Genomic DNA, 17,018 nt, shown 5'->3' with positions numbered 1-17,018 from the left:
TGATTATTGCAATGATGAATTCTCCAGTCTGATTACACTGGCTAAAATAATATTTCTTTTTATCTGTTTGAAAGTTACCTGCTGTTAGCTTAGACCTTGTTTATATCTGCTGTAGAGATATAATTGCAAACTTACTATTTTTACTAGGACTATTGTCTAGATAACACTTACCCCTGCTAGGCCCTTATTTTACTTCATAGTAAATGTCACAGATGACACCTATTCAGGCTTCTAGGAACCTTTATCAAAACCAGAAAACATGTCATTATGAAGACACACACAAAGAGAATTACAATTTGTTCACTGTGTGTTCATGAAAGGCTCCATATGAGGTCTTACAGACTCACTGCAGTTTCTGATCCTGCAATAAACATATATTTATAATAAGTCAAGGAACTAGAAAAAAAATAGAAAGGAATGACGGATTTTTTTTTTTTTTAGTGAAGTATGTAATTTCCACTAAACGTCTTCTAGGTTGTCTTCCTTCCAAACTGAGTGTAATTCTCTCCCACACAATCTCTACTTACATGTAATTCCTCTGGATTGCTAACCACCTTTGCTGCCTTAATATTACTACAGCCTCAAATTACAGCAGGAAAACAGAGAATTGCAGTGCTCTCTATAGGAGGGAATTCATTGTGCAACACAAGACCACTGCAATGTGGATTTTCACTGGGAGCTCAGTGTCTCTCAGATGGATTACCATAAGCATTCAGCACATCTTACTAATGGTGAATGAATTTTATTCGTTTTCTTTGCTGGCTTTCCTGAAGAGAAGCAAAACAGTAATTGCGTAATTTGAAGAAATGGAAACTTCTTGTAGGACAGACAAAGTAGCTGAATCTAAGAGAAAAAGGTCTGGGGAGCACTTGGATGACACAGCACTGTTTTAGGGGGCATTTGAAGAAATTAAAGTTGATTTTTTTCCCAAAAAAAGGGAGATAGGGACTCTTTCCTCCAAGGAGCTTTTCCACTTCAGAAGAGTGTCCACTTCCTTTTCAGATCTGTCAACAGCAGATTCCTGCAGACCATGAAAATGTCACTTTAAAGGATAAAATATATCAACCAAACCCACTGTGAAATAGTCTGCCTTGGGTGCCACAGAGTGCAAACAGACCTGGAAGTAAATGTTGGAAAAATCATACTTCAGTGGGCAATATCTTTACCCCCTCAGAGACATTCCCCTTGTGTCCCAGGGGTCTCTGCCATTGCTCATGAACTGATTACAAAATCAATGCCACTTAATTATCTGCAACCACCACGTTTGAAACTATGAAACATACACCTGAAAGAACTGGAGAGAACCACAAATTCAGCTCTCAAATTTAGATCTTTTACTGTGATGACACCAAGACACAAACCAGGGTCCAAAGCAAAGCACCAGACAGCATGCAGAGTTCTGCATGGAGGGAAGAGACCTGGAAAGAGCTTGGCACGTGACAGACATTAATCATGCCACTTAATGCATTACTGAGAGATACTAGGGCTATTTCTGTATTTTAACAGAGCCAGACAAGCTCAGCTTCCTCTTGTCTAATTCCCACCTTGTATGGCTGCAGCTCTCAAGCATGAAAAGAGAAAAAATGTGCCCATGGATTGCACTGGGCTGTGATGCAGAGCAGAGCAGGCTGCTATCTGCAGCAGGGACAGGCCAGGCACAGGCATGACAGGTCCCTTTTTGCTCCCATCTATCACACAGCACCTCTGTAAAAGCCACAAGGTTAAGGGCAGACACGTCAGCTTGACACACATGAGGCTTGAGGTGACTCCATACACTCAGCAGGGTGGGAGGGAAGGTGTCTGCAGAGCAGCAAACACCTCCAGCCTGGCCATGGGGACAAACACTTCCTGTGCTCCATCCTGCTCCCAGGCTGGACAAACCTACCCCAAACCCCTATGGACAGAGATGTGCTGTAAGATCCCCTGCAGAATACAATAGTTCTATCCCTTTGGGAATACAACCATGTTACAGCAGGCAGTTGACTCTTGACCTATTTTAAAATAACTATTCCAGCAAAATCTCCTTGTTTTCATAAGGTAAATTACTCTTCATGTTCTGTCTTGGAGCCAAACACTGTTTAAGACCCAAGCCACCCATGTGGTAGCTGGTAGGATCTGAGCATGAAAAGCAGAAACACTAGAAAGCCATATCAGGCCTCCCTGGAAAGGGATTAGGAAGAGGCAGACAGAAAAACACAGTGCCAATCCCTGTGTGGGCTGCAGAGAGCATCAGGAGCTGAGATAGCACAAGGAAACTAAACAGGAGGCTGCACTGGAATGACAATTTGGGACAGCTCTAGCAAGCAGCAAGAGCACTGGCCAGCACCTAGGGCAAGCACAGGACGTGTCCAACACAGTCAGAGTTTCAGCTGTGATGATTTCACAGACAGAAGAACTCAGGTTTGGAGGTGGGGATTGAATTGGCTCCTGGCAGCCATTCATTTCTGTTTCTAGATCATCACTCAAGCTGGATTCTGCAGCAGCATGAGGAAAAAAAAAACCACTTTGTCAAGCCATCTGGGCTTGCTTTTTTTTTTTTATTTTAATGAATGATGCTACACACCTGCAAATACCAGATATTTTCCAGAGGAACCAATGCCTTTAGCTGTCCTTTCATAACTGAATTCAGCTGTACCCAGGAAAGGAGAGAGTGGATTGGCATCCTCATTCAGTACAACACTTTTGCAGGACTAGATGCTTTGGCACAAGGCAGGAAGTTGAGAGCAACCACTGCTCCTCCCTCTCCCTGTGAATTAACCACATCCCCAGGAGACCGAGGGACTGGGAGAAAGTAACTACTGCCAGGGACACAAAACCTTTCCATCACATCCTCCCCATAAAGCAACCACCTGGAGGGGCTGGAGAGGAAAACAGCACAACCAAGCTCCTGATGAAGACATCATCTGAGATGGAAAACTGTCAGCACTCCTGCTCTCTCCTGCTTTTCTCGTGTGCACAGTGCACCTGTACAGAGTGGAGAGTTTGCACATTGCCAGGGCCCAGAGGGTCACAAATTGTATGCAGTGGTTTCAAAACAAGGGCTTTCTCCTGAAGGTCTTCAAAGAAGAGGGGACCCTTCTTTGTGGGAGTGAAAAAACAAATTATGGGACATTTCAATGACAAAAATCTCTCCAGAAGTAAGAACCAAAATAAAATAATGCAGTTAGAAGAGGTGCTGAAAGATTAACCTGTCTGACATCAGAGTTTGATCCCAGAGAAAAAGGGATGGAGGAGTGACCACTGGAGAATGTGATACCCACTCCTGTCCTTGGAAGGAAAGGGGAATCCCACCATACCACTGGGAATAGCATGGACCAGATCTACTGCCAGCACCCCAAGACCTTTCACTGAAACTTTATGGATTGAACTGGTGGTTTTTACCACTTGTGCTGATTTTGGCTAGGGTAGAGTTATTTTTCTACACCGTGGCTAGTACAGGGCTATGTTTTGGATTTGTGCTGAACACAGGGTTGATAATATAGAGAGGTTTTGGTTATTGCTGAGCAGAGCTTACACAGAGCCACTCTAAAAACTTGGCTTCTTTATCATGGATTTGTGTTAATGCCTCTTTTTAACTCAAGATATAAATTACAGGGTTGATGTGGAAGTAAAGAGCAAGACCCAGATGAAGAGTGCATATATCAGTCCTCTGACTCTCCTGCCAAAATTTCAAGCTAAAAATGTTAAATGTACACCTCCCTACTTCTATGCAAGAAAGTATCTCTATACATTCATAACAACCTCAGGTTATTTTTTATATGACAATGTAGGATGCACAAGAGAACCAGGTCCCCTAAAATACAGGCAAATAGCTCCTGCAGAAAAAGTAATTCCTAAAGGATGATAGATTAAATTCAATTAAAGGAACAGATATGAAGCACTGCCTTTGGAGCAGAGTTCCTCTCTCCCCCAAATCCTTAACACAGTAGCTGGACATGTAGTTTCGTTGTGTGCCAAAATCTTTGTGCCTCGTAAAGAAAGAGGCAGGAGAAGGAATGTTAACGACCTCTTTTTACAGTAGCCAGTTGTCAGAGGGGGTGGGAGAAAACAAGCCGCACGGAAAACAATTGCCAATTTGTGGTCTTGACCATTTTAAAAAAAAAAAAAAGGATCCCAAAATAGTCTGCTGAATTGTTTCACCCGGAGCAAAATTACCCATGAATACATATGCATGCACACAAAAACATCTCCTGACGCAGTGCTGATGGGGACTGCAGTCAAGGAAGAAGCGTTATTGCATTCCACATTGTGAAAAGACCACAATGCAGTAATTATTCCGAAAGGTTTTCACAAAGCACAATTATTAAGCTAGCATTATCCTATTATTGTTTGTTGCTATGGAGATAATATAATCAATATATTTTCTGGATTGATTTTTTTAATACTACTAGCACACTGCCCAATGTAGCAAGATTTAACTCAATGCATTAACTGATTTTAGTTTATGATTGGCAAAGTCTTGAGGCAATGGATGGCAATCCATCTCATGCCTATTATTCTATCAAGACACTTAATGTCAAAAATCTCTGCTGCAAAAGCAAGTTTACTTGTTGAAAATGAGAAAAAGGATAACAAATCTCTCTGAAGAGAGGCATTTAAGCAAGAATTTAACACTTAGTTCTATTTTTCCTAAGCCAAATGAAAATTACCAGACTGACTACAAAAGCAGAAGAAAAGCAAGTTGGGTTTGAACTCTCAACTTAAAGACATTTCATTGTTCCAGTGGGGATGTTTTGAGGCATTATCCTACATGTAATATAAGCTTTTCCTGCAGCAACAGGGACTCTGGGAAGGTGGCATCAGGTGTGGCACTGTGCCAGAGCAGTCCACAGCCTTGTCACCACCACCTCTTCCTGCACAAGAGGAATTCAGAGGAAGCTCTGCCTACCTGCTCCCATGCCCAGAGAACACAGAGGGCACCTGGAAATTGGCTCCAGTGGGTGCTGAAGCAAAATTTTTATAGCTAAAGCTCTCAGTTTCCTTGCCCATAAAAGTGCAAGCATTATTCCCTTCTTCCAAGCCTCCCTCTCCAGATGAGAAGCTTTTGGCATATCCAGTGAATGCTCCTGTGATAGGACAGTGGTAACTCTGCACAAACCTGAGTCTCAGGTCTTTGCAAGATCTTTGGGATCCATTTTAATATAATATATTAAAAGGCTTCAATTCTGATACTCTTGTTGCAGTCTCTGTCAAAAGATAGGCTTGTCATTCTGCAAGGTCTTAAAGCCTTTTAACATGTATTTGCCATAACAGTTCAGAGAATTATTTTAATATGTTTTCCCCTCCCATATGGCTATACTATGATGAATTACCTTTTCCTTGGTCATAAAAACATAGAATTTGGGTCAGAAGGGACCTTTAAAGGCTTTCTAGTCCAACCCCCTGCAATGAGCAGGGAGACCTTCAACTAGATCAGCTTGCTCAGAGCCCTGTCCAAAGTTTTCAGGGATGGGAAACCTCAGTTTCCAGAAACCTGAGTTCCAAAGGTGACTGTATTTTGTCAGCATAGTATATAATTAAGACAAAATTCAGTGCAGCAGTTAGGTTTTGCATAACTAAATAAAAGGAGTTACAGCAACAATTGAAAATGCCAACACCTCTTAACTGCTGTGACAATCATAAGGTTATGCTTTTGGGTGCCAAAGCATGGCTTTGGCTGCCTTGGGTTAGACACCAGCTTATGAGCATTTTGTCCATGGAGTGTACAGCTGCTTGATAAAATGTGAAATCACACTAATTCCACCTTCTCCCTTCGCTAGAGGCCCTGGGTTGGGTGGTCTTGTCATGGATGGCTCAGTGATGTAACCTTTGGGCTGTCTGGAGGGGATCCATCAGGAATGATCATTCACACATTAAATATGTTGCCTATGCAACACAGCACATCTGGCCCTGCTGGCCCAGGGGATCTGTAAGAGAGTCAGGAATGCACATCCCCAGCATGTCTGCTGTGCTGACACCAACTCATGCACATCTAGGGCTGGTTTGGAGCCACCTCTGCCCTCCCTGCTCCACCACATTTCTCAGTGATGCCACTTGTACCTGAACAATACTGAATTGCTATTTGGGCACCTGCCATGGTGTGCAAGATAAGCACATACATCAGCTTCCTTGCCTTCCCACCTTGTTTACTCTGATGTCAATTTATAAATGATTTTTCTGCTGGACAGGGCTTAGAGAAGCAGGTACAATCCTGCCCTGGTTACACAAAGGGTGTGCAATTTCAGTGCTGTGTGGGTGTGACCAAGATGTTATTCCATCCCAGCCACATCATCACTGTGAGGAATGGTTTCAGTAGGAAAACCAGGTACTTTTTTGGTCCCTCCCTTTGCAGAAGGAGTAGAGGACAGGAAGTGGCTTATTTGGAATTTAATTTCCTTCTGGTATTAAAATCAGCATGGATACTCATTCAAACAGGCTGCTGTCACATGCACAGCCTTAAAGGACACCATCTGCTAGTGCATCCATACAGCAAAGTATTGCTTCATGCACACCTCTGTCTCAAATCTAAAGAAAAACCTCATTTGTTTCAAACCCCTGACTGCCTGCTGACCACCACAACGCCTTATCACGCAACAGCCCAGAAATTCTGCTAAAATAAAAACTCATTTAGCTGTGGTCAGGCAGGGAATATCAATTTTGGTAACAGGAATGATACAATTACATTCCTAAGCAATTAGTCTCCATAACAGACAGAACAGTACCTCTGGTAAATTGTCTGCAGGCCTGATTTTACCAGTCTCATTCACACTGAGCAGAGCTTACTAGCAAGACCCCCTTCCTCTCAGTGCTGGGGGACTAAGATTCTACTTAGAAAAGTAAAGCAATCAGTGTCAGGCTGAAAATGTTGAGTTTCATCACACTTTGTTAAACACTGTAATTGCTGTGTATCGCTTTCTACCCAAAGATTACCATTTTTTTCTAAATTGATTGAATCATAAAAAACTTATTACTATTATTACTCCACAACACAGAGGCTGAGCTTTGCTGCCTGGTAACCTCACATGCAGGGGCAAGAGGCACAGCACTGAGACATCTGCCAGGGGGAAATCCCATCCCTGCAACCCAGGGCTTCTCCTGGAGCTCAGATCTGCCAGCCCACCTGTCCCCAGCCTGGACACTGACCCAGTTTGCTCCAGGAAGATACTGGGATCCCACAACCTGAACTTCAGGACTTTTCCCTCGCACACTAGGAGAAATTTCTGCACCAAAAGGGCTGTCAAGCACTGAGCAGGCTGCCCGGGGAAGGGGCTGAGTCACCATCCCTGGAGGTGTTTCAAAGCCATGGAGATGTGACACTCACAGACATGGTCTGGTGGTGGATTTGGCACTGCTGGGTTGACGTTTGGACTCAAACTTCTAGTCTTTTGCAACCTGAAAGATTCCACGTGGGAACAGAGGAAGGACAGCATCACACAGGTCACACCATGGTGCAAATCTGCCTCCTCTACTACCTCCACAGCTAAATAAAACTGAACCTGAACCACGTAGCAATGCAGAGAGGTGGATTTGAGATGGGAGGCTGGAGGGGAAGCCTGCACCACGCACTGCAGAGCTCCCTTGTCTGCTCCGGAGCAGTGCTGTGCTCTGGGAGACAGGAGCTGTTCAAATGTTTTGACAGAACACGCCGATTCCTCGGGAATGTTTTTATTCTAGTCGATGTGCCAATTCTGCACAGATTTCCAGAAGAAAGCAGGCAGACTGTCTGGGTCTGCAGAATTAAAACGGCTTCACCCAGGAAGAAGAAAAAGTTGCGTTTTCAGACTTTTTTTACTCAATCCATCGTTGTATTTGTTTTAGTCAGTTTGTTAGATTGTTTTCAATTTTCCCTGGAAACTCCCTTTTCTAGCAGGACCTACAGACAGGCCAAAAAGCACCAAAACACTACAGAAAATTAAGCTCAAGCAAAAGACATCTGAAGACTTTTGAGATATAATTTTGTAAGCAAACAATGCAAAGAGATAAACAGAGAAACCCAAAAATTAACCATGTCCTAGCTCAAACTGCTTAGTCTGGTTCTGCAAGAACCCAAAGCCTCCATTTTTGCATTTGTGGTTGTCTTTCAAATGCTTTCTTTTTTCCCTTTGCCTTAGGGAGTTATTTATAGGGCTATTATAATTTGAGGTCTGGTCTTCTCATGGCAGGTCCTCCATCCAGGAAATGAAATAGCATTAGAAAATGAAATCTCACGTTTATGAGGTCTTAGAGATGACTCCCTGGGGCAGTGGGGAGGGAGAAGAGAAAAGGTAGGGAAAAATATAAACACAAATATAACGACAAGATACTTGCAAGTCCCTAATTCTATCTGTGATGAACTTTATGAGAGTCTTTATTAAAATAGAGACCTCTGGTATAAGGTCACCAACAGCTTTTTTTCCCCAAACTCTCCCATTTCCCCTTTCTCTGTGATCAAGTGCCTTTTCCACTCCACCTTGGCTGCAAGGTGCTCCTGCCCTAGATTGCCTCCAGAAGAGGAACAAAAATAAGGATAAATCAAATGCTACCCTTGCTCCTTCTGCCTGGTCACACACTTCTCACAACACACATGTTGCAGTGTACTAACAGATCGAGGCAGGTATGTTCATGGCTTTGCAAAAAGCCTGTATCAATCACCAATTTCTTATTGTGAACTCTTTGTACTTCTTTCCTAGGCTATTCTCTAGAGCCACAACATCCCTTGTCCTGTCTAGGCCTTATCTCCCACTGTCTCTTCTCAATATATGGAAATAAAAGTAAATGGAGGCAAATCAGTGAAGACTTTAGGGCTCACCATCCCCTTCCTCTGTGTGTCCAAAGGGACACTTCCCTCCTACACTTGCTCTTTCCAGGTATTTTTCTCCCTTTTCTCTTTCCAGTGGAATAGGGAAAGGACCATTCAGCAGAAAAATAACAACCATGTTTAAAATCTCACTCAGTTTCACAGAGAATATTTCTGCTCATCATTGTATGTGACTTCTCATGGATCTTTAGCCCAGCTTTCAGTAATCCTACCTAAATCACCCCTGGCATCATGCTGCCTATGAAAGTTAACAGCTTTGTATACTCACAGAAATGCAAAAAAGCCATCAGATATAATACAAAAAATCCAGGGAAATCCAGCAAATAGCAAAGACTAATTTGCAATAATTAACTTTTTTCTAATAAACGGATTAATGTTTATTTCTTGCATACTTTATTATAAAAATGTGTATTCATGAATATTTTGAAACATATAGCTCAGTTTCTATTTCTTTTTCTCTTGTTTATAATTTTCAGTTTTCTTGTAGTAAGGTAAAATAAGTTACCAATGTTCAGTGAGTTATTTTTGCTACCTGAATATTTAAAACTGTCCTGGTGCAACTGTCCAAAAAAACACTTTTCCCTCTGCCTTATAATCTTCTAAAATTCATATAATATTACAAAATTACAAAATCTGAGCAGGAAAAAAGGCTAATTGTTAATGAACAAAATTAAAAGTTAAAGTCCAAGGACAACCCAAGACTACCATTCAACTTACTTATCCATTCATCAGCACTGCATGATGACAAAAAGAAAATACAACAATTTGAAATACACTTCTTAAAGCACACAGGTTTGTTTAGGCTTTCTGTTGATTTTTGTTTTCTAAAAAACCAACCAAACAAAAAACCACCCAACCACAATAAAAAAACCCAACCAGCTCTCAAAACTGATTAGAATCCCACTCTGGTTGATTCTTGTTTCACATTTAGGCATGCACTGAGGCATCTGAGTCTGTGGAGAAATAGATTAACTTTTGAACTTTCTACCTCTCCGATAAGATCTGTCCTTTGCTGCACTTCAATTTTTTTCTAGGTGACTTGTGTTTCTGGATGAAACTGCATAAATGCTTATAAAAAAAAAAATTAAAAAGCTCTCAATAAAATAGTTTTTTATTTATTTTGAGAAATTAGGAGAATCCTGAGCACACAACAGCCAGGTTACATCTGCAGCTCCTGGAGCCTCTCAGCCCTGCCCAGTGCTCACCCTCCAAACTCACCTGCCTTCCCAGCACTGCATCCACTGGACTGCAGGCCATGAGCACCATCTAATTTCACACTCAGTCCCTCTTAGGGAAAGGTATATTCCAACTCTACATCCTGCCTGGGGAGGGGGAAGTGGGAAGAACCCAGAACTCATGAGTCCAAAGGCACCAGGAGGTGATGCCATCCCAGGTGCAGCACAGGCAGCCAGAAGGCAGCACACAGTGGACACCAAGGGTTTAACAGTACCTGTTTGAACAGCACTTCTCCAAGTTATTCCTTTGCATATAAAGCCTTGCAGAAACCAAGCCTAGCTAGATGCAGTGGATCAGACCTACAGCAGCTGTAGCTGCCTATCCCCAAAAAGACAGGGATCTTGCTTGTCACCCTTTCAGGATGACTCTCTGTGCAGAAAGCCAGCTTCTCATCTGAAAAGACACGTCGTGTTGTAAACATTTCCAGTGGAGCTTGGGTTAGCAGCACTTGTAAGAAAACCCTAATGAAAATAAATTGTTATGTATTTACCCATATGCTGAGGAGCATATGGCTAATGCATTTAGACACTGCTAATGAAGTTAAGACTCTGCTAAATTTGTTGGCTCATGGATAACAACTGTTCACAACAACCAATCTGAGCCTGCTGTAATTTTAGCATCACAACTGATACCTGCCCATTGTTGGACATACTGGTCTTGCTGACATAGAAGAACTGGATTTCTGAATGTGGCTTTCTCCACATGCAATACAAAGGTGAATAACACAGGAAGCATCTAAACTCCAAATTGACAGGTAATGTGAGCAAGTTACAATGTTGTGTAAAGTAACAGAGTTGCTCTTAATCATGACTCTATTGTTTTCTTTCTTAATTTCAAGGACTAAAAGATTTTATCTATTCCAAGCCCATTTTTTCCAGGCCAGTGTGACTACAGACAAAACTGAAGAGAAAAGAGTTAATCCCAAGAAACAGCCCCACTTTTTAAAGCCACATGTAAAAGCCCACTGAGTTTACTGCAACAGCTTTTGGAATCCTCCTGTTCAAACATCTCACTGCTGTGCTGCTCTTCAAAATGAAGGTCACTACTTTTTCTGGAGTCCAAGGTAAAGTCCAGTTTGTGACTTCACTTGCTCTACCTGTACACTACCACCTTTGCAGCTATCCATTATCCCAATCTCTCATCCCTGTGCAGCACTGAGTGCCAAGAAGCCAGGGGTGTTGTGTCTCTGCAGAAGGATCTCTGAGGAGCACAGACTGCTTCCCCAGAAAGAGCTTCACCCTGCTGAGACCCCAGAAGAGCAGGGAGAAGCTGGGGTGAGCAACAGCACAGCTCCACCTGATGCTCCTCTCAGAAACTAAAATCCAGCTCTTGCTGAAGGCTGCAAACAGCATCTAGTCAAGTGGGAGACAGCCAATTGCCTTGATATCTTGATTTCCTGTATTAGGAACACAAACAGACTCTGCACCAGCTTTGTCAGGTATTCTGACAATGCTAACATCTGATCAAAGGAGGTAGCACAGAGGATCAGCTGAAACTAGGAAAACACACCATTTTGAAGGGGGGAAAGACTGGTTTTATAGATGTAGAAATGTACATATAAAACCACATCTAACGCCAGGTTTTCTGTCATGTTGCAGACAGTGACATGGCTGGGTTCAGATCTGCACAGCAGCCTGGGGTGGTGGCATTCCCAGGACATGAGAGAAGACCTGGATCACCCCAAGAAGTGTGCTCAGGCAGTCAGCAGCTCACAGCAGATGCACACAGATGTCTGGGGGAGATAAAGGTAGGTTGGTTGGTGATGCCACAGCCTCCCTTTCTGGTTCCACACAATCAGCTATCAAGTTGCAAAACACACACTCCCCATCCCATTCTTCTCTTGTTTATCTGCACAAAGCAACACAAAACCATATGCAGGCTTTTGCTGTCAATATAAGTTGTATTATTCTTGTAATTCAATCCAGGTCCAGAGCCTGAGAGATCCGTTTCCTCCCTTTCCCTTTTCCCCCTCTTTGCTCCCCTCACCATTTGCCTCTCCAACCTTGTTTAGGTTTGAATGCTGTGTCATTAAATTCCAGAACAGTAAACACTGCAGCCTCTCTAAGCACCCACACACTGCTTTCTAGGCTAAAAATCAGACATGGGGTTAATTTCACTCCTGCAAGGACTCTGCCTTTTATTTTTCTTTACATCCAACTCAAAGCATGCTTTTGGCAGATGCCTAGTGAAGAGAAAAATTTAAAAAAAATGTTTGCTCTCTGCTTCTTCCCTGCACTCCCCCTTTCTCTACTCCCACCCATCAGCCCTAAAACAACACAGCCCAGCCAGATCCCAAACTGAAAGCAAGACAAAGCACCCACACAGCCCCCACTCCCATTCAGCAGAAATGGGCCACTCCGGGCTAGCCCAGGATCTACAAGTAGGGCAGACTGAAATAAACCGAGTAAACAAAGAGTATCCTGTCCAAGCAGAGCGGGGCTGAAGAGAGTGATGTCTTTCATTAACATGCAAGGCAGGGATGCAAGCACACAGACACTCTAAAGCATCACTGGAGCTTGCTAGGAGTAACAGGAGGAGAGCAACACATGATCTGGGCATTGTAAGGACCCAGAGCACATCCCACCTAGCAAGGAGCAAAAAATGCAGCAACTCACACCTAGACCTCCCCAAAACATCACCGAGGCTGCTGCAGCACAGAGAGGCTCTGGGAGGCTGGGAGGCAGCAGGGCACACAGGTACAGCACCAGGGCCATGCAAATGTCACAGCCAGTGACATTTCAAACCAGCATCGGTTTAGGAAAGGGATGGGGAAGGGGGAGAAAAGCACAGCACAGCCATAGCAACAGGTCAAGTGTTTGCCAGGGAGAAAGGGTGAGGCGGATGTGTGGCTTCTGGGTTTTCAGAGCGTTTGTCACGTAATAAAATCATCGGCCTGGGAACTGATAGAAGAGTTTGGGGTGGTTTTTCTGCAGCCTGCTGCTAGGAAGACCATCCAGAGCCACGTGTGAAAGTCCATGCTGTGTGCAGCCCTGCCTCAACCATCACACAGCTAGCACAAACAACCCTCACGTTTTTCCAGACTCACAGGAAAAATGCATCACATGGAGAGGTGAGGGAACAGTCAGGAATTTGTACCAAAACAGCAGCCTGTTGGCTGCAAGTCTGCCCAGTTATTGGGAAATATTGAGCATGCTGCTTTTTTTAAGCAGCCTAATCATATTTACTATTACATCAGACCTGCCTGCCACAAATTGTTCTCGTGCAATGGAAGAATTTTTAATCTAATATCTTGGACTCAGATAATTTCCCAGCTGCAGAACTGCAATAATTTCCTATCTTCTCATTGTTGAGATAAGCCGATTAACTTGGATATGTTTTAGTTTCAGAGTGTGATTATCTGCCTTTATTGTACTTGAGAGGAAAGGGGTGACTTACAGTAAAATAACTTTGTTTTCCCCAAGCCAGCTCTTAAACTCTGCTTCTCAGTGATGGAGATAGGTGTTTCCTGTTGCATTTTCCTTAGCCCCTTTTACTTTCTACACTTCCTCTTCCTCCCTTAGAGACACTGTATTAACAGCTACTATTATTTTACTCAAAGAAAATATACTGTTCAAGAAATCCCTGAAATAATCATTTTTTAAAAATCTCATGAACAAAGTATTTTCATGTTTAAAGTACCTTTGAAAGTTGATTAAATTCCCCACAACCCAGTATTATTGGTCAACTCCTGCTTGCAACTCTTCCTTTGTTTTCAGACACATTTAAAGAAGAATTGCAAAAAAGGGAAAAGGCTGAAGCTCTGTTCATGTGTTCAGTGCAGCAAAACAGGAAATTCCATTTATTTCAGTAGAAATTATTTACACCCAAATAAGGGAGAAGACAAGCAAATCCTTTAATTTATGCCATTACAAATTGTAAAATACTGCTTACAAAATTTTGTTGAGATTTTCTGATATTTAATGTTTTTTCTTTAATTCCCCGGTCCTAGATTTACACTATTATGTCAAAGGGACTTCCTCTCCTGCTTTCTTTTCCTTAAACTTCTAGCAGTCATATTCTAGGAGAAAAGCCTGAAGCCACGAGATGAGGACACTTTTTGGACTGCAAGGCTGTATATGTTGAAGCCTTTTGATTTCCCTTCATCTCCCAGATCTCACTTGTGTTCAGTGCTTTTCAACCTGTGCTAATTTGCAGACCAAATTCAACACTGGCAATGTATGAATTACACATATGCAGATTCCCATACGGCACATATCAATTCATTCCTCTTAGTCACCATTCATTAATTCCTTTGAAATAAATGTTCACGCTTGAAAAGCACTAGTCTGATGATTTAATGGGAGTGTGGCTCATGTGTTTTCCCTGCACGAGATTAGCAACACTAAGAAAGAGCTGGCATGGTTAAAAGGGAGACTCTAAACAGCTGTTTCAGTGGAAAGAGAATGGTTGCATAAACATGGAAGGGCAAGAAGTTCTTAATATTATAGATGTAGCAATGGAAAAAATCAACCTTTTTCTACTTTGTATTAATAAAAAAATATATATATATTTGGAATTTATATATATATATATATAAAGTAAACCCAGCTTCAACAAGCTCTGCTCATGCACAGCTGTGTCCCTCCCAGCTAAGCCCCTAAAACCATCCCTATCCCAGTAAGGTGATGGGCAAGCCCTGGTTCTCCCCTGCTGGAAAAGTGGACAATGTCCTCTGCTGACTGCAGTGGAGCTCTGGTGTCCCTGAGAATGCTCTGGTGGAGAAGAGCCTGCAGGATAAATGCAGGGCTCATCACTGCCACGTTGCTATGGGCACTGTGCTAAGGAAGCAGCCACAGGAGCAGATCCAGAAAAAAAAGGCAAAATATATGAGGGAAGGAAGAAAAATTACCAAGAGCCTGGAGTCCTCCCTGCCTGTTCCTGCTGGCAGGGATAGGGTGGGAGAGAAGATGGATGGTGAAATGTCATAGTGCTGCACACACAGCCTGGCACTGCTTGTACTCTGTTTCAAAACCCTGCCTGAAATTGTTAGTTCTTGGTATCCCAAGATGTAATTCATCCATTACCTTTAATTTATTTTTCTTCCTAAAAGTTAGTAAAATCAAGTTTACTTTTTTTCCCCCCATTAACTTGATTTAAGTTAATTTAATGAATTCTATTCCTGTAATGAAATTTGCCTAACAGATCATATGATCATTTTGGATCATTTCCCAAAAACTTTACACTTGTATGCTGGTCCAGGGCAAGCCCATCTATAACATACCAAAATAGCTGAGTCTCTAGGCACCTTTACCTAACAGCAAGTGCCAGCAGGTGACTAATGATAACTGGATTTCACCACCAAGGAACTACAAAATAAGTGGCTTTCTGCCATCCACCAGAAGAAATTCTGAATTGAATCTTCTGAATTGAAACCAGAAGAGTGAAGGTGAGCTGGTCTGCATTCCATACCACCAGAACCCCTTGTAAGTTAAAGTCAACCCTGCCAATTCCATTTCAAATTAATCTAGAGTGGATTAAGTCTACCTTTTATGCTATTTTCTAAATGAAATCAGATGTACATGTAAAACTGGTATTTAAAAGGGTTTTATCTAATAATGAGTCAGATATTGACAGAACAATCACCATGAAGACCAAGGTAAGAGGCAATATATTCTCATTAATAATTCAAATCTCAGCATGGCTATTGATGACCATGCACTTAACAGAGAAAGCTGGGCAGCAGCTGGAGTTGGCCCAGATTTCCTGAAAAGTTGTTGGGCTCCAAGAGAGACACACTGGAGAGATTTTACTGCAAGATCCAACCAGAGAAATGGCAGCTCCTCATTATTAAGGTATCATTGACATTCAGTAATATTACTGAAATTGAACAAGGAACAAATCACAGCAATAGCAGGCCATTGAAAGAGGATGGGTGAGAAAAATAAGAATAAAATCTGGAGGTAAAATCCCACCAGTTCCTCACAGCCCTAATATTTGTGCCACAGAGCAACAACATTCAGCAGCACCTAATTCCAGCTGCTGCTTAGGAGAAAGCAACATTAAAGGCTTTAAAATAAACGTGTACAATCAGCAAAAGTGCAAACAAACAGAAAGGTCATAGGAGCCAAAACCACTCTGAACAAACCAGTTGGGGCTAGTTAACATAATCTGCTCTATTCACATAACTAAGTTTGTTTCACTGAGGGCATGAACTTTCTTGAAAAAGCTCAAGTAATTAACTGCAGGAGCTTACACATTTTCTTTCCCTCAAGTTTACTTTCCCCTGGAATTAGAGCTGCTTGCACACAGCTGCTTCTACCAATTCATTCCAAAAGCTGAGTTTTTCTTGTCCTTTCCAGAAGGACATGGTTGAAGAGGTGGTACCACTGACCTGTAGGATTCCCTTCAATTCCTCTTCCCATCACTTTAATGCAAAGAAAAACAAATCCTACCTCATGGAAGAAGAGCAGGTTTCCAATGAAAGGAAGAGGTGGAGGATGTCTGATCCCTACTTTGCTTAGCCTGGAGAATGCAGATGTGGAGTACCTGGAAAAAAAAAATAAGGTAAGTTAGTTTTGGATCTTGTCATGATAGGACTTGTCACAGTAACTAGCTCAGAGGACTTCCCTGGATTCAGAGAGGGAGAAGATGCTTTCTGTGGTGACCAGACAGAACTGCCAATGAGATGACATTGCTCAGCAGCTCATCAGGTCACAAAACTAAATCCAATATTCTGGTGCTTCAGAGAGGGTAGGAGGACCAAGGGACTCAAACACAAGCCTGCAGAATTGAGCAGAGGAATTAGACAGCTGCACCTCTTCCCACTGAGGGTCTTGTAAGTCAGAAGTGACTCTCCGAAGCTACACCAGGTTACAAACGAGATCAAAAGAAGCATTTGGGGCTTGACTTCTGTGGCACTGCTGGGAAAGGAACAGGGCAGATTTTCAGGCTTTTATTTTCTCCTTCCATCACCTCTACCTATACAGATCACAGAACAAAAATTCAAACTGGTCTCAGTTGTCCATGAGCCAAGACATTGTCAGTATGTTCAAGTCAAGCCTAGTAT

General features: G+C 42.4%; 1 protein-coding gene across 2 annotated transcripts in view; it reads right to left on the bottom strand.

The window, feature by feature from the left end:
• Positions 1 to 17,018, bottom strand: part of TBXAS1 (thromboxane A synthase 1) — a 208,990-nt gene that overhangs the window by 145,945 nt on the left and 46,027 nt on the right. For both annotated transcript variants that reach the window (XM_085049584.1, XM_085049585.1), the window contains exon 2: positions 16,405 to 16,498. In XM_085049584.1, the coding sequence (XP_084905710.1) occupies positions 16,405 to 16,498 (94 nt within the window). The remainder of the gene's footprint in view (positions 1 to 16,404; positions 16,499 to 17,018) is intronic.

The sequence above is a fragment of the Lichenostomus cassidix genome, chromosome 1Ab, assembly GCF_008360975.1.
Source record: "Lichenostomus cassidix isolate B80296 chromosome 1Ab, HeHo_3.0, whole genome shotgun sequence".
NCBI classification, from domain to species: domain Eukaryota; kingdom Metazoa; phylum Chordata; class Aves; order Passeriformes; family Meliphagidae; genus Lichenostomus; species Lichenostomus cassidix.
Note: the sequence above shows the minus strand (reverse complement) of the source record. Positions and strands in the feature narration are given on the sequence as shown.